Raw genomic sequence first — 24,284 nt, 5'->3', positions numbered from 1 at the left:
CGCCCCGCCCCCGGCACTCCCTGCGCCCCGCCTCCGAGGCTCCCCTTTCCCTCTCTCCGCGGGCTTATAAAAAGGGGGCGTCGCGGGGACTAGCCAAGCCCCAAAGGCTGGCGGCTGTGATCGGAGCCTTCCTTGCGGCTTCGGAACGCCAGTGAGTCTCCGCCAGGACGCCCGCGTCGCCAGCCCTCGACTCTCCAGCCCGCGCCTCCGCCTTGCGCTCCCGCGTCCAGGCCACCCGGAAGGATGCGCCGTGCGCCGACGGCCTCGGCAGCCTTGGTGCTGTGCGCCGCCACCGCCGGGCTGCTGAGCGCGCAGGGCCGCGCGGCGCCCGCCGAGCCTCCCGAGCCGCCGCGCTTCGCGTCCTGGGACGAGGTGAACGTGCTGGCGCACGGGCTCCTGCAGCTGGGCCACGGGCTGCGCGAGCACGTGGAGCGCACCCAGGGGCGGCTGGGCGCGCTGGAGCGGCGTCTGCGCGCGTGCGGGGCGGCCTGCAAGGAGTCCGGGGCGTCCGCCGCGCCCCCGCGCGCGCCCGCGGGTCTGGGCCCCAGTGGCGAGGCTGCCCCCGAGACCCTCGGCAGCCTGCAGGTACGTGGGCTCCCGCTGCCCTCCTGCGGGTCTCGGACAGTGTGGGCGGGAGGGGGACGCATCCGGGACTCCCTGGGCTCCCCTGCCCGGGTCTCCCGGGAGGGAGAGCTGGAAGGCCAGACGAGTGTCGATGAATGGAGAGGCTGGCCGCAGAAGGCCGGGGCCTCACCGCGGTGCTGTGCGCACGCTCTCCCAGACTCAGCTCAAGACCCAGAACGGCAGGATTGAGCAACTCTTCCACAAGGTGGCCCAGCAGCAGCGGCACCTGGAGAAGCAGCACCTGAAAATCCAGAATCTGCAGAGCCAGGTGCCTGATGCTCGCCCCGGGGTTGGGAGGGAGGCCGAAGCTCGTCCTGGGGGGTGGGGGGGGGGGGGTGGGGGGGGTGGACCTAGAGCCAGGCAAGTTGAGGGGCCGGAGCCAGCCAGACCTGACATCCTCCTCCTGTCCTGTCCTGTCCAGGTGAGCCTCCTGGCCCCCATGCACCTGGGCCACAGGATGGCCAAGCCTGGCAGGAAGAAGAGGCTACCCAAAATGGCACAGCTCGCTGGCCCTGCTCACAATATCAGCCGCCTGCACAGTGAGTGTCCAGCCCTCTTCTGTCCTCTGGGCAATTCCTTCCCCCCAACCACCACCACACACACACACACACACACACACACACACACACACACACACACCACTCCTGTCCCCCTCCTTGTCCTGTCCACCTGGCCCTGGGTTCCTGTGGGCTCACTAATCTCTGGTAAAGGGCTGATGAGGGCACATCCCATCTCATCATCCCTGACCCTGACCAGGTAGGCCACCCCACCCTTCTTCCTGGCAAGCCAGTGGCTTTCCCCGGAGCCCTGCTGGCCACTGACTGGAGCAGGGCTTGGGGTCTTTAAGAGGGTCCAGGAGGGACTTGAGCTGCAGGGGTGTGGGGAAGGGGGCGGTGCAGGTCAGAGACGCCTTCCTGAAGGTTGGAACCTTCTCTGAGGGCACACTGGTGGACAGGAGGGTGCCTGGACTTCTGACGGTGAAGAGCGATGGCTTCCTGGGAGGGGGATTCTGAGCTGGGGCTCCCCCCCAATGGTATCTTGGAGCATAGCTCTAGGAGGCAGGTAACCCCCATCTCCCTGGCCAGACACACCACTCGCTTTTGCATCTCTAACAAATCCAGGGCTCCTGCCCCCCACACCTGGTGCCTCACTCCCCTCTTGGTCCCCGAAGTCCCTGATCGCCCTGATTCCTGCAGAGAATGAGCCTTTGCCATCAGCACAAGCTCTGGGTCCATTGTGCATCCCAGATCGCCCCAGACCTCCTGCCCGTCCCCCCCCCCCCCAGCATGTCTCCGTGTGTCTGACACAGGCTCACAGCTCCTGGTGTCTCTGTCCCCACCCTTAGTTCGGGGCTCCAGACCCGGCTGGCTTCCCTGTAGTCCTCCTACCCCATCACCCCGCCTGGCATCCGGGGCTGTGTGCAGCCAACTGGGTAAAAGTTCGGATTCCCCCTTCACACCCTGGGTCTGGCTGCTGGCTGCCGGCTGCCGGCTCCCTAGTCTTGAAGGCTGCCCCTCCCTCTGCCCTCCCCCACTCTTCCTCCTCCCCCCCCCCCCCCGCCCTCCCCCACTCTTCCTCCTTCCCTCACCGGGCCTGTAAGGGTCCATACACCGTCCCAACCCCCCTCCCTGCCCCTGCGCCTTGAGGGGCTTTGGAGCTTGCCAGCAGGCGTGGGGCTGGGCTGGGGGATGTGACGGTGGGGGATGCGTGGGTTTGGGGACTCCCAGACCTGGGGCTCAGCCCTGCCAAGTAGGGGAAGGTTCAGAGCTGGAGAGACAAACAGCTCCTTCTAATGGAAGCCACATTCGTGGTTTGGCCGGGTGCCGTCCCCCGATTGGAAGGGAGGAAAGTAGGGGAAAGGGGAGCTGCTCCAGGGGCCGGAAAATGTCTCCAGTCACTCTGGGCCCGCCCCCATCCCCCTTACCCCCACCCTTCAGCGCGGACTTCCCCTCCCCCGGGCGACCTTTTCCCTACTTTCCAGGCTCAACTGGGGGCGGGGACTTCACAGCCTTTGGGCACAGCCCAGCCATCCCTCCCTCCTCTTTCCCTCCCTTGTCTTCCTCCTAGGTTCCTTAGTCCTGCCTTCCCCTTTACCTGGGATCCCAGGTGGGGCCCCTGGCCTTGCAAGCCTCATGCAGAGCGCCCTCCCCCCCCCAACAGAGCGCTTCTGCTCAGCCCCACTCCTATCTTCTCCACCCTGGCCCGGCTTCTCAATCACTCATGCCTCCAGTCTTTATTAAACACCTACTGTGGGCCAGGATTAACCTGGGCACTGGTGCCAGACTGTGGGCAAAGAGCCACTCTGTCCCTGGCCCCATGGAATCCTCATTCAGTGGCGGGGAGACCACTGGATGACTCCAGTGTTGTGGGCAGGAAGTCCCCGATGCTTCTTTTGGGAGCCTGGCCTGGTCTGGGGGTCAGGGAAGGCATCCCTTCTAGAAGCTGGGATCTTTAGAATGAGGCAAGAAAGTCCTGAGGGAAGATCTCTCTGGCACGTGACTGGCATGTGCAGGCATAGAGACGGGCGCGTGCAAAGTCCCTGTGGCAGGAGGGTGTGTGATACGAGGCTGGCTGTGTGGCCTGAGGTGAGAATGCAGTGTGGGAGGAGGAAGGATGGTGGGTGGCTCAGGGGCCATCCAGGACAGGGGATGCTGTGAACCCAGGATTACCCCCTCATGTCCCCTGTCACCCACTGCCCAGCCCCTGACATGCCTGTTTCCTGAGGCCCCTCCTGCTTCAGTCTCCCCGCCCCTCTCTTTGCCTGCCCTTCAGGGCTGCCCAGGGACTGCCAAGAGCTGTATGAAGAGGGAGAGCGGCAAAGTGGACTGTTCCAGATCCAGCCCCAGGGGTCCCCACCCTTCCTGGTTAACTGCAAGATGACCTCAGGTAGGATGCGCTGGCCCGCTGGGGTGCCCTGCATCCTGTCATGGGCCCTATTGCCGTTCCAATCAAATGCAGCTCCCCGCCCCCACCCAGGGTTGGGCCAGGTTCAGTGGACCTAGAGAAACTTCCTAGATTTCTAACGCTCCCTCCCTCCCCTCCTCCCCCCTGGGGCCTTGGGACAATGTCTAGGCTGAGCCCCTTGCACATTGGCCAGCCCACCTTTAACTACCTTCCTCTAGTCCTGCCGGGGTGAATGAGAAGACCTTGGCCCTCTCTGGGTTTGGAGGCAGTTTAGGGTTTGCGAGCCGGATGGGAAGTCGGGGTCCCCTGCAAAAAGCGGCCTCCTGATGGCATTGCACCTCTCTGGGCAGATGGAGGCTGGACTGTAATTCAGAGGCGCCAGGACGGCTCCGTGGACTTTAACCAGCCCTGGGAAGCTTACAAGGCTGGCTTCGGAGACCCCCAAGGTGGGTGTGTCCAGCCGGGGGGGGGGGGGGGGGGCGGCGGAGGCAGAGAGGGGAGGAGGGGGCGAGGAGGTGGGTCTGACTCACCGATGGGCCTCTCTCTCCCCTGTAGGTGAGTTCTGGCTGGGCCTGGAGAAGGTTCACCGCATCACGGGGGACCGCGGCAGCCGCCTAGCTGTGCAGTTGCAGGACTGGGAGGGCAATGCTGAGTCTCTGCAGTTCCCCGTCTATCTGGGTGGTGAGGACACAGCCTACAGCCTGCAGCTCACAGCTCCCGTGGCCAGTGAACTGGGTGCTACCACTGTGGCACCCAATGGCCTCTCCCTGCCCTTCTCCACTTGGGATCAAGACCACGACCTCCGTGGGGACAAGAACTGTGCCAAGAGCCTCTCCGGTGAGCAAGCTCTGTGCCTCCCTGTCCTGCCTTGCACCCCGAGGTCGAGACCTCCTCTCTCTGCCTCTGTGTTTCCCTGTCCTGCCTTCAGTGCCAAATGCCGTCCGTTCTCTGCCCCCCTTTCTCCTAACTTCCTGTGTGTCTTTGGGCAACTGACTTATTACCCTGTCTCACCTTCGGTTTCCCCGTCTTTAAACTGGGTATGACCACAATGCCCACTCCATAGGGCATTTGTGGGATAGTGGCCGGCACGTGGCCCAGCCACCAAGATAAACCCTGTGTTGGCTTTTGTTTTTGTTTTTTAGTTGATTTATTTTGAGAGTGAGAGAGAGAGCAAGTGGGGGAGGGGCAGAGAGAGAGGGAGAGAGAGAATACCAAGCAGGCTCCTTGCTGTCAGCTCAGAGCCTGACCCAGGGCCGGAACTCATGAACCATGAGATCACGACCTGAGCTGAAGTCAAGAGTCAGGTGCTTAACTGATTGACCACCCAGGCCCCCCGACCCTGTTGTAATGAAATTGGAGGCAGAACCCAGGCTCTGTAAAGTGAAACATATGACATTGCTTTTTGGTGGGTCAAAAAATGATGGAATACTAATAATTTTATATGGTTTGATCAAATATAAGTTGAAGAAATGGACGATGATCATAGAAAGTCTTTTTTTTTTAATATTTGTTTAATTTTGAGAGAGAGAGAGAGAGAGAGAGAGAGAATGTGCAGGGGAGGAACAGAGAGAGAAAGGGAGACTGAGAATCCCAAGCAGTCTTCACACTGTCAGTGTAGATGTGGGGCCCAAACTCACGAACCCTGAGATCATGACCTGAGCTGAAATCAAGAGTCAGACACTAACCGACTGAGCCACCCAGGCACCCCAGAAAGTCTTTTTTTTTTTAATTTTTTTTTTTTTCAACGTTTATTTATTTTTGGGACAGAGAGAGACAGAGCATGAACGGGGGAGGGGCAGAGAGAGAAGGAGACACAGAATCGGAAACAGGCTCCAGGCTCCGAGCCATCAGCCCAGAGCCTGACGCGGGGCTCGAACTCCTGGACCGCGAGATCGTGACCTGGCTGAAGTCGGACGCTTAACCGACTGCGCCACCCAGGCGCCCCCAGAAAGTCTTTAATAAACGTTTCCCACGTGTCAGGTACAGAACAGTAACTCGTCACAGTCACAGTCACAGACACAAAAGCTGTAGTTACTTGGGAAGGGGTCCAGAGCCCCTGAAACTCCTTTGTCACAACCTGGGGTCCCTCAGGACGTCGTGTGACCATCACTAGAAAAGTTTTCCCCTCTGAAGTTTATAAAGTCCGGGGCTCCTGGGTGGTTCAGTCAGTTGAGCGTCCGACTTCAGCTCAGGTCACGATCTCACGGTTCGTGGGTTCGAGCCCCGCGTCGGGCTCTGTGCTGACGGCTCGGAGCCCGGAGCCTGTTTCAGATTCTGTGTCTCCCTCTCTCTCTGCCCCTCCCCTGCTCACGCTCTGTCTCTCTCTCTCAAAAATACAGATTAAAAAACAAATAAAAAGTGTGTGCAGTCCAACACCCAGCCGCCTCTCGGTCCCAGCCTCCGTGGAGGCACAGGGACCCCAGCCTGACCAGTTCCTTTTCCTCTGACCCCGGCAGGTGGCTGGTGGTTTGGCACCTGTGGCCATTCCAACCTTAACGGACAGTACTTCCGTTCTATCCCACACCAGCGGCAGCAGCGCAAGAAGGGCATCTTCTGGAAGACCTGGAGGGGCCGCTACTACCCGCTGCAGGCCACCACGATGCTGATCCAGCCGACAGCGGCTGAAGCAGCCTCCTAGCGTCCCCACTGGGGCCTGGCTCCCAGGCTCGTAGACAACAGTGACTTTGACTCTGGCCCAGCGTGTGGCCACTCCCTGCTCAGGCAGGGGCTCGAGACAGGGGCCGTCTGGAGCCTCACGGACAGAGAAGATGCTCACGACTGGAGATGCCCCCTTTCTGAGTGGCGGGGTGCAGGTGATACCCTCTGAGGGCAGAGCTACAGGGTTGCAGGGCACAGAGCCAGGAAGCGTGAGACGGAGGGGCGTTGAGGCCCGCTCCTTGCCCGCCTAAGGAGTCGAGGACACAGAGGGACCACTCGGGGGCAGCCGAGCCAGCCCTCGACGGCGGATTCAGTCACATTGACTGGCTGGGGGACCAGGGCTCCCGTGGGCCCCCAGTGCCCTCACGGTGCTCTCGTGTGTGGGTGCTGTGGGATGAGCCGGTGCCAATGACATCCGGGTGGAGCTCACCAAATTCTTGCAATAAAAGCAACCTCAGCACATTTCGTTCTCCTGTGTCCTTCGGTTTGTTTTAAAAGTGGGCAGTTTCAGAGTCCACATAAATACGTTCCCAGGGTAGAGGGTGAACACTCCCAGGTCCTTCGAGGACAATGCCGATTGGTCCTACAACTGATTTCAATTTCCTCCATTTATTATTTCACGATGTGGATCTCAATTTTTGTTTTTCAAAAACCAAGACCCTCATTCAGTCCTTCTGGAAGCAGGTAATAGAGAAAATGAGAACCCCGCCCCCCCCCTTTTTTAAGTTTATCTATTTATTTATTTATTTTGAGAGAGCTAGAGCATGAGCAGCGGGGGGAGGCAGAGAGAGAGGGAGAGAGGGAAATCCCAAGCAGGCTGTGTTCCCGTCAGTGCGCAGAGTCTGACGCAGGGCACCAACCCACGAAACCCTGAGACTGTGACCTGAGCCAAAATCAATAGCTGGATGTTTAACTGACTGAGCCATGCGGGCGCCCTGAGAACGCCTTCTTCATCATACTTAACACATGTGAATCACAATGAACTGTTTAGCACCCAGCCATCTGATAGAAATATAATGTGAGTCATGCATTTTAATTTTTTTCTAATAGTCACATTTAAAAAAAGGGAGAAAAAAAAAACAAAGAAAAAAAAGAAACAGATGAAATTAATTTTAGAAATGTATTTTTATCAAGCCCAATGTAACCAAAATATTATCATTTCAACATGTGAGTGATATACAAGTCATGAATGAGATATTTGACACTGCTTGTTTTCTGTACTAAGGCTTTGGAATCCAGTGTTTAGTTTACGCTTATGACACATCTTAATTTGGACTGGCCGTATTGCAAGGGCTCAGTAGCCAAGAGGCTAATGACCACCATATTGGCCAGTATAGTTCTAGTGTTTACATGAAAGCAGTGCTTTGGGTAGATTCTTTACATTTTTTGCCACATCAGCCACAGTTTTCCTTTAAGTTGGCTCTTTTATTTATTTTTTATTTTTCAAAAATGTTCATTTATTTTGAGAGGGGGAGGGGCAGAGAGAGAGAGAGAATCCCAAGCAGGCTCTGTACAGCCCGCACAGAGGCCTCGTGGCTCAGTTGGTTAAGCATCCAACTCTTGGGGGGCGCCTGGGTAGCTCCGTCAGTTAAGCATCCGACTTTGGCTCAGGTCATGATCTCACGGTTTGTGAGTTCGAGCCCCGCGTCAGGCTCTGTGCTGACAGCTCAGAGCCTGGAGCCTGCTTGGGATTCTGTGTCTCCCTCTCTCTCTCTGCCCCTCCCCCACTTGTGCTCTGTCTCTCTCTGTCTCTCAAAAATAAATAAATAAATGTAAATAAAAAAATTTAAAAAAGCATCCAACTCTTGGTTTTGACTCAGGTCACGGTCTCACAGTTCATGAGTTCGAGCCCCACATCGGGCTCTGTGCTGACGGTGTGGAGCCTGCTCGGAATTCTCTCGAATTCTCTCTCTCTGCCCCTCCCCTGCTCTCTCTCTCTCTCAAAGTAAATAAATAAGCTTTAAAAAAAGAGAGAGAGAGAGAGGCCTAACTGACTGAACCACCCAGGTGCCCCTAAGTTGGCTTTTTTTAAAAGTTGGCCTTACGTACATAAAAATATGTATAGAAATTCAACTCATATTTATAGAGTTCTTTTTTAAAAATTTTTTTTTCAACGTTTATTTATTTTTGGGACAGAGAGAGACAGAGCATGAACGGGGGAGGGGCAGAGAGAGAGGGAGACACAGAATCGGAAACAGGCTCCAGGCTCTGAGCCATCAGCCCAGAGCCTGACGCGGGGCTCGAACTCACGGATCGTGAGATTGTGACCTGGCTGAAGTCAGACACTTAACCGACTGCGCCACCCAGGCGCCCCATATAGAGTTCTTACTACATGCCAAACCCTTGTAGTAAGTGCTTGGAAACTAAATCCTAGTGAACAGAAAGATTCCTTCTCTCACCAAGCTTACCTTCAAAGCCCTTCCTATCACCGACAGTTTGGCCTGTAATTGATGGTCCAAAGTGAGGCACTTTTGAGTGGGGGGAAAAATACAAATAGTGGTTGACACTGGAAAAATGGGCGGGATTTGACTGAGAAGTGGGCATGAGGCAGCCTTCCCCCGTGATGGTGACGTTCTGAGCCTTCCTAGAGACGGGTTACTCCGCCATATGCCTTTGTCTCTGTGAATGGACACTGAAGATCTATATTGCATTATATGTAATTTTCACCTTAGAAGAAGAAAACACAAAAAGAGCCATAAACGAATATTGAACTCGAGTTGATGACATGCATGCTGAAGTGTTTACAAGGGGAAGTAGACTAATGTTTTCAACTTTCTTTCATTTTTTCCCCAGCTTTTTTAGATACAACTGACATATGATATTGTGTAAGTTTAAGGTGTACAATGTGTTGATTTCATACACCTATATATTGTGAAATGATTACCACCCTAGTGGTAGCTAACACTTCCATCACATCACATAGTTCTCTTTCTTTCTTTCTTTTTGTTGTTGTTGTAAGAACATTTATTTATTTTGTTTATTTGTTGGGAGAGAGAGAGAAAGAGCACGGGAGGAGCAGGTGGGGGGGGGCGGGGGAGAGAATCGCAAGAAGGCTCCATACTGCCAGCACGGGGCCGGATGTGGGGCTCAAACTCACAGAAGCATGAAATCATGACCTGAGCCAAAATCAAGAGTTGGATGCTCGACTGACCGAGCCCCCCAGGCACCCCTGTGGTGAGAACATTTAATGTCTCCTCTCTTAGCAACTTTCAAGTACTAACTAAAATCACCATGCTATACATTAGAGTCCTCCAAATTTTCAACTTTCTTTGAAACGCATCAAAAAATAAGATGATGGCTGGTTGGATAGAGAGATGGGTGTATAATAAAGCAAAATGTTAATAGTGGAATCTAGGTATTCTCTGTACAGTTCTTCCCATTTTTCTGCGTATTTTTAAAACTTCACAATAAAATGTGGGCAAGAAAATTCTAGCCAGATCCTGTTGCCTTCTGAAGGCTCTCAGCCTGCCTTGGGGCTCTGTATAAAAAGGGGAGATGGGGCTAGAAAACTGTTCAAGATGGATGGATGAGCAAGAACGAAGCCTTTCTCCTTGATAGATGATAAAATACTTCAAAACTGGGAAAAAGTTAAGACGTTCTCAGCTTGTGGGTCAATGCTATTTAATGTACTGCCTACAATTGTCACTCCTATCTTATGGCTTGGAATATGTGATGCCTTATCTCCAGGACACATGTTAGGGAAAGGCAACATCTGTCTGTGTCCTGAGGGCCCAGCTGCTGTGTGTGTGTGTGTGTGTGTGTGTGTGTGTGTGTTTTGTTCGTTTGTTGTTTTTGTTTTTAAGTAGGCTTCACACCCAGCATGGGGCTTGAACTCACAACACTGAGATCAAGGGTCGAAAACTTCAGACACTTAATCGACTGAGCCACCCAGGTGTCCCTTAGCTGCTGTTTTAACAGGGGAATATATTTTTCTAATATGCCTCCTAAGTGCTCCTAAGGTAGTAGGGGGCCTCTTTTGGTAGAAGAAAAGTCTGTGACTTTCTTCTCCGGTGACTCTTCCTGGATGATGCTGGGACACAGTAACTTCCGTGGGGCCCTGGCTGAGTACCGGTGATGAACTCCTCAGCTGGAGGCCAGACTCCCTCCAGGCTCCTTGTCTGGGGGTGTCCTATCCTAGGCGGGCTTGCAGAGTCTCCCTTGAGCCCGTTATGGTTGGAACTGGTGGGAAGTCCCGTCTGTGGAGGGAGGGGGTTCCCCCACCTACGCCATTTTAATTCTCAAGCTCTGCCAAGAAAGCTCATCCCCCCCCCCCGAAACTGTCCCTTCTCCTCCTCTCTTCCGTCCCCAGGAACAACACAAAGAACAACCACCATGACTGGGAACCAAACAAGAGCCAGGATGTGAATCCAGACCCATTCAGCTCTTCAGCGACATCATTCTCCTGGTTGACTAGAGACTGTGTACTAAAGCTTGGTGGCCTCAGCTCCTGCATCTGGAAAATGGGAGGGGGGGGCAGTAAATGAAAAGCAGTCCAGACAGCGTCTGGCTAGTAGTGGTAGCACACAATATAAACATCAGTCGTCATTTCAAATACTATTATCACTCTGAGCTATGCTGGGGCGGGGGGGGGGGGGGGGGGCAGGAGAAGGGAGCCTGACTCAGACCGGAGAAAAAGCTTCAGGGTGAAGATGACTTTTCAGGCAATTTTCAAAGAAGGATGAAAATTCCACCAAGAAGGTGGGGGAGGGAGAGGACATTCCAGGAAGAGGACACAGTGACATCAAAAGCCTAGTGATGTCATCAGAAACTGAAGCTCGCTGGGGGAATCAGTGCATAGCGCCCCCTGTCTGCAGCATTTGGGCAGGAAGTGGGGATGGTGAACTGGGGGCGGGAGGGGGTTGGAGCAGGAGCGTGCTCTTCAAGCCAGCCACCCAGGAGTGTGCCGACAAAGCCTGGGAGGGGCCACTCTGGTCTGGCTTCCGGTCTCGGCTTTTTCACCTCTTCTGAGCTCTTGGTCCCTGGATCCAATGCTCCAGCCACCACGGCCATCTGGCTGTTCAGATCCATCAGAGTCTCTCTCACTTGCCGTTGTGTCCCCCCTGAAATGCTGTTCCCACCATTTCCTCCCCTTTCCCCAAACTTAGGGCAAACGCCATCTGCTCCAGGATGCCTTCCCTGGGTCCCTAGCTAAGGAGCGCCACGATCACATAATGTGAGTCATTCCCCTCACTGCACGCCTCCCATTCTGAAACCACCTTGTGCATGTTGTTTACTGGTTTTTCATCTACCTGACCCCATCAGACTGTCAGCTCTGTGAGGGCTGGGACTTTGTCTCATTCGATACTGTATCCTTAGCACCTAGAGTCCTACCTGGCACTTAGCATGTGCTTAGTAAATGTTTACTAAAGGAAGAGCCGAAAGATTTTTAAACAGCAGAGTGAGACAATCTGACTTATGTTTTACAAAACGGCCCTAGGGGCTCCTGGGTGGCTCAGACGGTTAAGCATCTGACTCTTGATTTGGGCTCAGGTCATGATCTCATGGGTTCCTGAGTTTGAGCCTCCTGTAGAGCCTGCTTGGGATTCCTTCTCTCCCTCTCTCTCTCCCTCTCCTGATTGCGCATGCACTCTCTCTCTCAAATAAATAAACTTTAAAAGATAAGATAAAATAAAAGACTGCTCTGACTGGGGCGCCTGGCTGGCTCAGTCGGTAGAATATATGACTCTTGATCTTGGGGTGGCAAGTTTGAGTACAGGAAAAAGATTCTGTACTGGACAACTGTACTGGTCGAGGGACTAACGACAGGTCTAGGATTGAGGGGGTGAGAAGTGGTCAGAAATTTAGGAGGGAAGAGGAACAGAATAATGCAACTGAGGGAAAAGAGGGGAGGAAGAAGCAGGGGACTAAGAGAGGAGGAGAGAGAGGAGTCCATGACCTTTGGCTGTGAGATGGGCATTGGAGCAGCACGAGGTAGGGGGTGGTGTGGGGAGAACACAGTCACAGGGGGAGGAGTAGACCTGGAAGAAGAGACCAAATTAGTGTCTGAGATGCCTGTTGGACAATCCAGGGATGAGGGCTAGGAGGCAATTATAATAATTGCAATTATGGTCATAACAAAATAACTAGCACAGAGCTCTCTGGTTATATTATCCATCACTGATCAACTATACATTGAGCATTGAGCACTGGGGACACAGCACCCACAGTGACAGACAGTCCTTGCCTTCAGGGGGCTGATGTTCTGCTGGCAGGGGACTAAAGAGATTACTGGATCAAGAAATATATATATTTATATATTTATTTTAATATTAATAAATTAAAAATAATTAAAAATTAATAAAATATAATATAAATATTTATATATATATATATATTTTTTTTTTAAATAAGCTCTACGCCCAACGTGGGGCCCAAACTCCCCACCCTGAGATCAAGAGTCATAGGCTCCACCGACTGGGCCCGCCAGACACCCCCAGAAATACATAATCTAATGTCAGGTAGTGATAAACCCTCGGGGTGGGGAGGTGGGGATGCGAAATAAAACAAAGCGAGGATTTAGAGAGGGGGAGATCATGTTGGAGAGAGTCTGACGTCCAGGAAGGATTTCATAAATATTTGTTAAAGACTTAATGACAGAAAGTGGATGGTTGATTTACTGAGTGTTTAGGGAATTAATCTGGTTATCCTCAAAAGATTCCAGGAGGTGAGTTCCTTCCGTTATGTAGCGGAGAAAACTGAGGTAGAGGGGTATCTTAATGACTCAGAAACTTAGTGATGGGAACCCAACCAAGCGAGGACAGGGAAACACTAGGTGGAAATCCCCCCTCCCCCACCAGCTCAGAGGCCCCCGGAAACGGTCATTTGCCAGGGCGGAGGAGGCAGAGCAGAGCGTATTGACCTATGACGTCATCGGGACGTTAAATAGCGTAACATCACCTGGACGTAGACCCATTTCCCTTCCTGGACAGGTCCTCTGGTACTCCGGGACCTCCTGAATCAGGCCTCTCATTGGTTACTCGCTCCATCAATCTGTTTCATTCTTACAGTCTTCCGCCCCGCCTTCCAGAGCCCACCTCTGATAGGCTGACGCGGCCGTCACTTCAAAAAGGTCCGCATTCCTTCCGCCTTTCTCCAGGAGACGGAGGGCGAGAGGGGTGGATCCCAGGCAGCGCCCACCCCTGAGGCTCTGCTTCCGCCTGTAATTGGTTGCCCTGGGTGCCGGTCGCTACGCCACCCGCCTCTTATTGGTCATCCATCCGCCGCTCTGCGCGGCGCCGGCTCCGCCCCCGTCGGGTGTTTGTGGTGGGGCTGCGGAGTCGCCGATCCCGCCGGAAGCGCCAGGACAATGGGGACCCGGGACGACGAGTACGACTACCTATTCAAAGGTGCGGTCGGTGGGACACAAACGGGCGAGGGGACGACGGGGAGGTGGCGGACCGAGGCTGCGCTCCAGACCGCTGGGCCCAGGCCGGAGCCCGGGACTTGGGGCCCGGCGGGTCAGGCAGCCGGGAAGGCCAGGGAAGTCTGGGCTCAGTCAGCTTTGCGGACCGGACCGGCGGCCCAGAGAGGCCTGGGGGCCTTGGATGCGCCGAGGCGGGGCTGGGGCCGAGAGGGGGTGGGGCCCGAAGCGGTGGGAGAGGCCGTTAGGGGCGGGGCCTCCGGGAGCCGGGCCTCCCCAGCGTTTGGCGGGCCGGGCTGGGTGGAAAGCTCCATTCGAGACGGGGGCGGGGCCGCCAGAGGCGGGGCTAGGGCGTGGTGGGCGTGCCCAAGAAGTGGGCTGGGACGGGGCAGGTGGGGGTGGTGCTCTCGCGGAGTGGGAGGAGCCAGCCCTGATTGGTAGCAGCATGTCTGGGGGCGGGAAGGGACGGCATGGTAGGGGTTGAGGTGTGTGGTAGGGGACCCTGGAGTGGGGTGCTGACCCAGAATTGCTTGGAGGGGCGCCTGGCGGGGGGACTGTGTGTGTGCCAGGCTTGCTGGTTAACCGCAACAATGATCTTTGAACTCTCAGAACTCTTAATTATCGAAGTACCCGCCCTTTCCCAAGCATTCCCGCTCATGAATTCGTTACATGAATTTACCCCAGCCCTGTGAAGTCGTCGATATTCTCCAGCCTCTCTCTGTGGACTTGGAAACTGAGACCCAGAGAGAGAGGGCACGTGTTGGAGCAGGATTTGAATCCAGGTCAGCTGTGGGCTTTACCACCTAAGGAGTATATATGGGACTAATAAGCTTATCAGACCACCTCTCCCCACACATGCGCACTGGTAGGCCTGCTTTCCGCCAGCCTGCTGGAGGATCGTCCCTGCCCAAGGGACAGAGGGCTCTAGAGCCTCGAGTGAGGCCTCGGCAGATCAGGCAGCCATTGCTGGCCTAGCTCCCTCAGCCTGCAGCCCCAGCTGGGAAGACTCCCGCCATCCACATCGCTGGCGTTGTGCACTGATTTCAGAGTCACTGGCTTCGCGGTGCCAACCTGGGCTTTGGCCAGGTCCTGTGCTGTCCATTCTGGGCTCTCTGGACGACAGTGGTTGCCCTTGATAGCTACCCTGGGGCCCCGTGAGATACCATTGTCCTGCCACCTGCCGCTTGAGGGTCTGCCTCCCAAACCAGCTGTTGGTATCTCCCCCTCGTTGGGCAAGCCTGGAGATCCCTGGGAGTGCAGTCTGTGTCCGTCGCTGACCATTGTGTCTGTGGTCTCCTCTAACACGTTGGGGCTGGGAGCCTGGGGATCTTGGAGCTGTGGAGAGCCAGGTGGAGCGCTCCCTACCTGGGATATCCATGTGGTGAGAGGCTTCTGGGCTGGGGGAGGGCCCATGCAAAGGCCCAGAGTTGGCACACAGCACCGTGGGCCCAAGGAGCTGTGTGCAGGCTGATACGTCACTGGCAGGTGAAGCTGTGTGGTCAGCAAGCATGAGTCCAATGCCTGACTGAGCCTTGGGGTCTCACGTTAGGGGCCGGGGAAGCTCAATCAGGGCTTTGGGGACTGGCGACAGGTGGACCGGACTCCATCCTGCTGCAGCTGGTGCCCGGAGGCCACTGCTCCCCAGGTCCTGACTGGTCACCCGCCTGGATGGGGACCCCCAGGGCAGGGGGCGTTTCCCCAGGAGTCACCGCCAGGTTTTGATGGTCCTTTCCCACTTGTTATTTTCAAGCACTTGCTGTTATAAATAACTCAGCTCAGTGTTTTTCCCAGTCATCTTTTGCCCTTTGGGTTATTTCTTTGAAGTACGTTCCCAGAAGCACCGTTACTGGGTCAGGGGCAGTGGGGCGGCTGTGCGCTTCCCGGGACTCAATCTCCAGAGTCTGCTTCCTGGAAACACAGATCTGACTTCTGCGGCAATTGGCAGGGGTGGGGGTGGGGAGGTTGCCTGTCCTGCTTTCCTCCCCCACTGGCCTCGTTTCCTGAGTTGGCAGGCGCCCTGCTGACCTTTCCAAGCAGAGTTAGGAGTGAAAGTCTAACCCACAAGGTCAGTACTTCCCAGACTGTGGTCATCTGAGACCACCTGTCCACACGGATGCCTTATTGGAGGTCTCCTCATTGTCTTTTCATGTATCTCTTTAAATCCACTCAGTTTTTCACTCACTTAAACGGGAAAAGGAAACTGGGTGGGTCTGGCACATACAGAAGAAAGGAAAAGAAGCCAGCAGGTAGGCAAGCCACCACTGTCCCATCACTTGCCAGTGACAAGACAGCTGAGACAGAAACATGAATATACTGTCGCCCCGGACCCTCCTAAGACCCCTGTGGCCTGCAGAGGGGCAGGTCTGGGCATTAGACAAGTGCACAAGGTAAGAGTGTACCAGAAGGGGTGACAGGGGCCAACTTTCTTTTTTGTTTGTTTGTTCTTTATCAAATGTTTTGCTTCTTTTTGAGAGAGAGAGAGAGAGAGAGAGAGAGTGTGCATGAGCAAAGGAGGGGCAGAGAGAGAATCCCAAGCGGGCTCCATGCCATCTGCACAGAGTCCAACGAGGGGCTTGAACTCACGAACCGTGAGATCATGACCTGAACCAAAACCGAGAGTCAGATGCTTAACCAACTGAGTCACCCAGGCACCCCACAGGGGCCAACTTTCTGACCTCGAGGCTTGCCAGCCCTGCTTCCTGGTCGGAGGGGGCCGTTCAAGAGCGGGGGGTGGGGGGGCAATGATCCTCCTGCCCCCAACCCTGTGCTCAGCCTCCCCCAGGCTTTAGTCACCTTCTGGCCCTTCCCTTGGCACGAAGAGGCCACACTTTTCACCCGGGACACAGCCTGCCCCTTGTTTAGCCCTCCTGCCACCGCCTTGGTTATGTTGGCAGCCACATCACACGTTAGCTCCCTTGACCTCCAAGACCAAGGCCAGTAGAATCCCCCTGGGTGTTTTCCTCACTGCACATTCCCCTCCTCCCGCAGGAGTAAGGTTGTTTATTTGTACCTAATTATAGATCTGCACGTTTATCCTGTTAACATTTTATCCTGTCAGCCATGGGGCTATTTTCCCAGCCTGCAGATCAATCCCTGGGGGCCACCTCTGACCTCTCTTCTGGTAGGCCAGGCTGCGGGGTCCACAGTGGGAGCAGCTATGTCCCCAAGGGCCGCCGAGGACTTCCTAGAGCCCTTGGCCACTCACCTAGCCTGTGAGGATGTGGGTTGACGTGGGACGCTGCTGAGGTAGCCCAGGACCTTGTCCTCCAGGCTCTGTCTACCCCTGGACCGTCTTCAAGTCCTTTTGGGAAAGGGGTCGAACAGAGAGTTGCAGCCGGCACCCAGGGAACAGGCCAGGCCCCAGTGCTCACCCGCCTCTGCTGAGTGCTTCCGAGGCAGCCTCCTGGCTCTCCAGCCCGGGCAGGGCCCCCACCAGACCCGCCGGTAAGGACCCAAGCGCACCATCTTCCTCCAGTGAGCAGCCTTCCCTGTGTCCTGGCTTTGGGCACCTGTCTGTCGTCTACTCTGATGCCCCAGGACATAGCTGTGGCAAGATTGCCCCCAAGCGCCAGTCCCTGGGGCCTGGGATGGTCAGGGCTGGCTTCCTGCAGGAGAGGCAGGGTTCTGTTCTTGCCGGAGTAGGGGACCCAGCTCCCCTATCCCCGCAAATGGCCACTCAGTCCATGAGTGTCCTGAGTGCGGGCTCCAGGGGTGCCGTGCTATCATGGGGCAGGTCAGAGGACCCTGGGCCTTAAGAGGTGCCAGCTCCTTGTTTTTGCCAACTGGGCTTGCCTGCTCTGCCAGCCAAATGGCATGTCCAGGGAGGCAGTTTCCCTGGCCATTGGTGCCACCAACTTCTGTGGAAATTCTACGGGCTGTGTCCTCAAGGGCCCTTTATTTCCCCCAAGACAGTAGATCACTTGTGCCTTGGACAATGCCGTTCTCATTCCCAGCCTGCACAAGGGGCCAGCCTGGCCACTGCCCCACCGGCCACCTCTCTGCGTTGGGCACCGTGTGCCAGGGACTGTCCAAGCAGCCTGGCCTTCCCGTCGTTCATCTGGGCCGTGGCTGGTGGCTCTCATCCTGCTCTGGCCTCCACTTTCTCACTGGGGGACCCTGGACCGGGAACTTTGTCACTCTGGGTTGAGTGTCCCCAACTGTAGAAGGGGAATGATAATATGAACATTTGTCCCAGGGGTGGCACAAAGCGTGAGAACACAGTCACAAAGGTGAGAACACAGTCACAAAGCGTTTAGGGCTGAGCCTGGCCCGAGGTGCTAAGGGGCTTGTTGGCTAGGCCACAGCAGAGTGGGTGGGGCCAGGGGGACTCTGAAGTTGTATAGTTGTGCCAAGGCTGGGAAGGGAGGGAGCAGGTAGGGGTGGGGATACAGGGCAGGGCCCAAAAGGCACCCTCTTGGTCATTTCCTGTTCTATTCGTAAGGGTATAAAAATTGTGAGCACACCCCTCCAGCCTTGGCCAGGTCCCCCTGGCCGCGTGGGAAGGAGGGGAGGGCTTGGGGTTGTAGGGGGTGGGCCCCACAGCATGGCTGAGAGCCACGGGCCCATGTCCGTCCCCACTCTTTCCACCTTTCTCTGAAGTCAGCTCGCCATCTTCTGTTGGGCACCCCCAGTGTCACAAGAGAACACTGGCCCTGTTATCACAGGTGTCGTGGGCCAGGCCACATGGTGGTTTGAGGGGAGAGGAGAGGCCTGACTTGAGGGGTTTTGAAGGATGAGCAGGAGTTTGCCATGTATTCTAAGGGTCAGGAAGCCTCCCCCCGCCCCTGAGCTCAGCCCTGGATGCAGAAGACATGGGTTCAAATCCTGATGGACAGCTTTCCAGCCGGGAGGACCTGGGCAAGTCACTGTCTGGTGAGCATGGTTGGGAGGTAGGAGCGAGCCTGCGTTAGGCTTGGCATTCTCCCACTTCCTAACCCGTAAAGGTTAGTTACATGAGACATGTGTGTGAGGGGGGCCCAATCAAGGGCTTTCTTAGTACAGACTCATTAAAAAAAAATTTTAACATTTATTCATTTTTGAGAGTGAAAGAGAGCATGAACAGGGGAGGGGCAGAGAGAGAGAGGGAAACACAGCATCCGAAGTAGGCTCCAGGTTCTGAGCTGTCAACACAGAGCCCCATGCGGGGCTCGAACCCACAGACTGCGAGATCATGACCTGAGCTGAAGTTGGACGCTTAACCAACCGAGTCATCCCAGTACAGGCTCATTAAACATTCTTCTTGCTCTTAGTGTTCTTGGCTCTAAAGTAGCCGGCCGAGAGAGGGTGCTGGGTCCTGGGTGCCTTTCCTGCCTCCTCACCTGCGGCCTGAGGATGGTAACCTGGGCATCTTCCAGGGGGCAGGGAGGCTGGGACGCTCCACCGGCCGCCTTGGCATCGGTTCATTCTGCAGGCGTGGATCAGGTGCTCCCTGCGTGCTGGGCGCTGCACCAGGCCGGGACCCAGCAGGGAAGGAGACCGTCTGAGGTTCCTGCCCTCGTAGCCCAGTGGGAAAGACTAAATAAATAAGTGAAAGCTGCAGTGTGAGAGAGTGGGGAGAGCTGTGGAGGAAGTCAGGTGGGGCAGGGAGTGGGCTTTTAAGCGGATGGCAGCGAAGGCCTCTTTGGTCGAGTGCCATCAGAGGGACCACACCGAGGAGACGAGGGCAGACACCAGGCAGGTACCTGGGGAAGAATGGTCCAGGCGAAGTGCAACGTGCCCCTGTATATCTCCTAGTCCTGGTGAGGAGGCCCGTGTGGCAGGAGCAGAGTGGGCGAGAGGGAGAGAGGGAGGAGGGGAGGGCAGGGAGGGCACGGGGCAGGTCATGCAAGGCTCTGTGGGTGGGCCTGGACTTGGACTTTTACCCCAGGGAGGTGGGCGCCCTGGAAGGCTGTGGGCAGAGGAGGGCGGGGCCTGGCTTGGCAGCTCACAGGCGCCCTCTGGTGGCCTCCAGGAAAACAGCCTGTTGGTACGAGCGTAACCACCAGGGCTGCGGAGGCACGCGTGTGTTGCGGACCAGAGTGGGGGCAGTGACGCGGTCAGAAGCCGTGGGAATTTGGGCATGCACATATACAACTTTCCACCGAGGAAAAACTTGTAACTACGGCTGTGGGTGACCAAGCCTACAGCCCCCGTGACTTTCCACTGGACAGACCCACCCCTGGGTGCCAGAGCCCAAGGCCCCCACTTGTAGTTTCTGCCTGGGGTCTCTGGCCACACAGCCGCGTACTGTTTCTTCTACGTTGTACGTATAGCCGCGCGTGCGTGTGCGGCACATAGACTGTGCACACACAGAGGTGAGACTACCTGGGTCTAAGGACAGCCTCTTGGGCTCAGACTCCTGGACCATGTCATGTGGCCCTGTCCCAGAGCCTGGGGCGCCTTGGTCCCTAGAGGCAATGCTTCTATGGCTGGGGCAGGAAACTTGGGAAAGAGAGGGATAAAGGCAGAGACTGGAGGGGCCTGCTCTGCCCTCTTCAGGACGACTCTTGCTCTGGACGTCTGCAGAAAGGGCTGACTCTGGGGCCGTGGGGGTGGCAGGCTCCGTCCCCTCCCAGCTGCATCCAGAGGGCACATTCCTGTTCCGCATGAGCCAGCTGTGACTGTGCTGGGGCCCGAATGTGGATTGGCTTGCAGCAGCTCTCCAGAAGGAAGCAGAGGGTGGGCGCGGGGTGAGGCTTCCCATTTCCTGTTACTTACAGCTCCAGAGCCAGACCCCTGCAGGTAAGAACCTAGGGGGACTGTAGTCATAACCGCTCCCCTGCCTGTCTTAGCACGCTAGATGCTAGCGGAGTCCTGATCCTGCCATTTCTCCTCGAGTCCCCCTCTTGCAGAAAAGGCAGCCCAGAGAGGTTAAGTGACTTGCCCAAGGTTGCCCAGCCCTGGAGCTCTCTTGGCCACCGGGCTGCCGTGGAGGTTCAGGGGTTCCGAGTGGGATCCCCACCCTGCCTGCCTGCCAGAATGTCTGGGTCCCTACACCGCAGCTGAGGCAGCTCTGCTCTGAAGAGACCAGAGACGGCAGGGGTGTCGTGCTGTCCGCAGTGGCTGTGCTTCTGGAAGCCCAGAGCCTCTGCTTCTGCCCCGGGAAACGCGGTGCCTCGGGCTCCGACCGCCCCGATGTCGGTTTCCAAGTTGGCTCCGCACCTGGGACGCCACCGTTCTGTAGGTGGCCGTGGGTGGTGTGTGGGCCTTGGCTCGGGGACGCCGGCCCGCAGAGTCTTACCCGTGTCCCTCCTGCCCCCAAAGTGGTGCTCATTGGGGACTCAGGCGTGGGGAAGAGCAACCTGCTATCACGCTTCACCCGCAACGAGTTCAACCTGGAGAGCAAGAGCACCATCGGCGTGGAGTTTGCCACCCGCAGCATCCAGGTGGACGGCAAGACCATCAAGGCGCAGATCTGGGACACCGCCGGCCAGGAGCGCTACCGTGCCATCACCTCTGCGTGAGCGACAGGGCCGGGGTGATGCAGGCAGCCGTGGGTGGGGGGGCCCCTGGGGAGAAGGATGGGTAGGACTCGCATCGGGGGAGGAGAGAGCGGATCTCTGAGGGCGGGGGGCCCGCGGTGGAGGGACAAGACCCCCAGGAGCTAGGGGATCCTCGGGAAGACCCGTGTGCCCAGTCTCGGCCGCTCTGTGACCCCGGGGCAGGCATGTCCTGCAGTGTCTCTGGCCCCCGGAGTCCCGTGAAGCCCTGCGGTTTTGCTGGGAGCTGGCTGCGCGATGAGAGTTGTTCCCCCGGACCGGCTTGGGCCCCTGTGGCCGCTCGCCAGCCCTGCCTGCCTTCCCTCAGCTTCCCTCTGCGCTTCAGCTCCCACCCGGTCCCACACCTGTCCTGTCCTCCCACGCGGCCCTCGGTGCTCCCCGGCCACCAGTACCCGCTGGGGCTGCCTCTTCCCAGACCTTCCCTGTCAGTCGGCTGCGTCCTCCGGACTCCCCCCGCTGGTCACCTTCTCATGTCCTTCATCCCTCGGGATGGGTGTGTGTCCGTCAGCCTCCTTGGTGGTCAGGCTGGCCGAGCCTTTGGTGGGCGCTGGAGCTCTTGCCCAGCAGTGGCCCTTTCCTTCTCCCCTTTTGTGGCCGACGCCAAGGGTGTCTTCTGACTTTGGGTCCCAGACTACTTCCTCTGGTCCCGTATTCCCCAGCTGAACCTGGCGAGTAGAGCCTGAACCTCGGGATACAAGCGTCTCCCGTGAGGCCACCACGGCTGCCCCTCGGGCGGGCCCTGTGCCTCCTGCTCTGTGTGTGGGCTGAGGAATGCCGCCCCCGGAGCCTGGTGCAGGGAACTGGCAGCCGGCTCAGGCTTGGGCCCCGCGTCCTGCCCCACAGCTACTACCGCGGCGCGGTGGGTGCCCTGCTGGTGTATGACATCGCCAAGCACCTGACCTACGAGAACGTGGAGCGCTGGCTGAAGGAGCTGCGGGACCACGCCGACAGCAACATCGTCATCATGCTGGTGGGCAACAAGAGTGACCTGCGCCACCTGCGGGCCGTGCCCACTGACGAGGCTCGTGCCTTTGCAGGTGAGTCACGCTGGGCCGGAGCGGGTGAGGCTGGGGGCTGCCGGGGCTTCCCCCACTGGCCACATTCCCGAAAGGCATGCGACTGAGGCATCGGAGAAGCATCTGGAAGTCAGGCAGCACCCCCACCCCGGCCCCTGCCATCTTCCCTGTCTGTGCCCACGGCCTCAGTGCCAGCTTCCCCTTCCTGATGCGTGGGCATCTCGGTCCTCTCTCTTTGACCCCAACCCTTCTTTTTCCTGGGCCAGGCAAGCAGGGTCCCCGAGAGGGCTCAGGACAGCACCCTCCACCACCTCCCCGCTCACCTGGGCATTATTCTTTCTGTTCCAGAAAAGAACAACTTGTCCTTCATTGAGACCTCAGCCTTGGATTCCACCAACGTAGAGGAAGCTTTCAAGAACATCCTCACAGGTGGTCACAGGGTCTGGCTGAAGCCATGGTGGCCCCCCGCGTGCCTGGGGAGGGCGGGCGTGACGGGAGCACCGGCCACTGGGGTTGCAGGCTCCGGAACATAACCTCTGGAGCTTTATTCTTTAAACCTGTGAGTGGGTCTGGACTGAGAACAGACATGGCGCGCTCCATGGGCTCAGGCCAGATCGCGGCCCTGCTGTCACTCAGGACATAGAGACCCTCCTTCCACCCAGCTTCTCCAGGGGGGCCCTCCCTGGCTTCACCAGAGAACAGCCAGCTTGGGCAGCTGCGGAGCAGGCGGCATCAGGGGCGCAGGGCCCTCGGGCTTCTGAGAGTTTATTCTGGGGGGGATGGGGGGGGAGCTCTGATCCTACAGGATAAGAGGCCGGGCGGGGGGGAGGGCTATATGTGACCAGATACGGTCTTGCCTTGCTGAGCACACAGCCGGCACTGGGTGAGGGTGGAAACCTCCAGGAGCCCACCCCCTGCCACGGTTCCCCTTGACCTGACGGGGGGCACAGTGGGGGCTGTGGGCTCAGCCTGGGGGGGGGGGCGGGGGCAAGGCGCGAGGTCTAGATGAGCCCTGCAGGGGGGCGGGGCGCACAGCGCGCTCACCCCCTGCTCCCCCCACTCCCACCCCCCCCCCCCACCGCAGAGATCTACCGCATCGTGTCGCAGAAGCAGATTGCAGACCGCGCTGCCCACGACGAGTCCCCCGGCAACAACGTGGTGGACATCAGCGTGCCGCCCACCACCGACGGACAGAAACCCACCAAGCTGCAGTGCTGCCAGAACCTGTGACCGCCCCGCGCCGCCCCGCGCGTGCGTGCACGTCCTCGTCCTCCGCCCGCCCCTCCCCCCGCCGTCCTCCCTGCCCTCCCCTCTCCGCCCCCTCCGTGACTGGCTCCTGCCCTCCCATCGAGCTCCGCATGGCTGGCCGGCCGGGCCCCGGAAGAACAGGAGTGGGCGGCACCTGCCGGCCCGCTCGCTCGAGGAAAGCCGGAAGCCCCGGTTTCTTCTGGGGCCTCCGTGTGCATCTCGGCGGGGCGGGGCGCATGGGCCAGGAGGATGGGCGCACCGAGCGGGCTTCTCCGGTTTTCCACGGCAGACTCCAGGGAGCGATTGCCTCCCGCCCTCTGTGGCCAGTTGGCCCAGCTGGTCCGCGGTCCCCATCCGGAACCCGCTTCCGGGCTGATGCTCGAAGAGCAAGGCGCCAGGGGGCCGGGGCAGGCGGACACTCTCGGCTCTCGGCACCCCTGTCCCCCCCACGCACAGCCAGCACCGGCACACGCACCGGCACACGCCTTCGACCTCTCCCGTGCGTGCGCGACTCCAGCTCCCGCCTGTAGATTTATGCTGGGAGAAGACCCCCCCTCCCCTCCCCCTCCTTTTGCACGCGGCGCGCTCTCCGGCCCTTCCCTGTGCCCCCCTCTGTCTTGTCTCCCGTCTGGTCCGGAACCTGTTTGCAAGTGAAGCAATATCTCCGTGTTTTGTATATACAACCGCTCTTGTAGCCTTTGGTTTTTTGTTATTGTAGAGAAACACAGATTCTTTATACACTTTGTAAGATTTACGCCAAACCCCAGCTCTCGATCTCTTATTCTCCCTGTGGCCCCTGCACTGTTGCCCCGGATGCCTCATTTCTTCAGCCCGTTACTAAAATGTATACTCCGACTTCCTGTACAGAAACCTGCCGCTGCGCCTTTGTCTTCTTTCTCTCCGCCAGGCGGCCACACCTGGGTCCTCCTCGCTGCCCAGGGCCTGCTGCGGGCTGCCTCACCCTGGCCCGGCCCCCCAGGGAGCTAGAAGACCAGG

General features: G+C 57.5%; 2 protein-coding genes across 3 annotated transcripts; both read left to right on the top strand.

Moving 5' to 3' along the window:
• The first annotated feature begins 243 nt into the window (after positions 1–243).
• On the top strand, positions 244–6,622 carry ANGPTL4 (angiopoietin like 4). 2 transcript variants are annotated; one of them, XM_047097120.1, is made up of 7 exons: positions 244–585; positions 782–892; positions 1,046–1,163; positions 3,397–3,510; positions 3,879–3,974; positions 4,084–4,365; positions 5,985–6,622. In XM_047097120.1, exons 1-7 carry the CDS (start codon positions 244–246, stop codon positions 6,164–6,166), a joined length of 1,245 nt encoding a protein of 414 aa, XP_046953076.1. In that variant the 3' UTR covers positions 6,167–6,622. The 2 variants fall into 2 exon arrangements, with proteins under 2 accessions (XP_046953076.1, XP_046953077.1); XM_047097121.1 differs by lacking the exon at positions 3,397–3,510.
• Positions 6,623–13,420: 6,798 nt separating this feature from the next.
• Positions 13,421–24,158, top strand: RAB11B (RAB11B, member RAS oncogene family). Its single transcript, XM_047096001.1, has 5 exons — positions 13,421–13,532; positions 20,789–20,984; positions 21,868–22,061; positions 22,389–22,469; positions 23,125–24,158. Exons 1-5 carry the CDS (start codon positions 13,493–13,495, stop codon positions 23,268–23,270), a joined length of 657 nt encoding a protein of 218 aa, XP_046951957.1. The 5' UTR covers positions 13,421–13,492; the 3' UTR covers positions 23,271–24,158.
• Positions 24,159–24,284: the final 126 nt, after the last annotated feature.

This window comes from Lynx rufus, unplaced genomic scaffold (genome assembly GCF_022079265.1).
Source record: "Lynx rufus isolate CCGP_SWC_20201006 ecotype Redwood Valley unplaced genomic scaffold, mLynRuf1.p SCAF_4, whole genome shotgun sequence".
In the NCBI taxonomy this organism is placed as follows: domain Eukaryota; kingdom Metazoa; phylum Chordata; class Mammalia; order Carnivora; family Felidae; genus Lynx; species Lynx rufus.
Note: the sequence above shows the minus strand (reverse complement) of the source record. Positions and strands in the feature narration are given on the sequence as shown.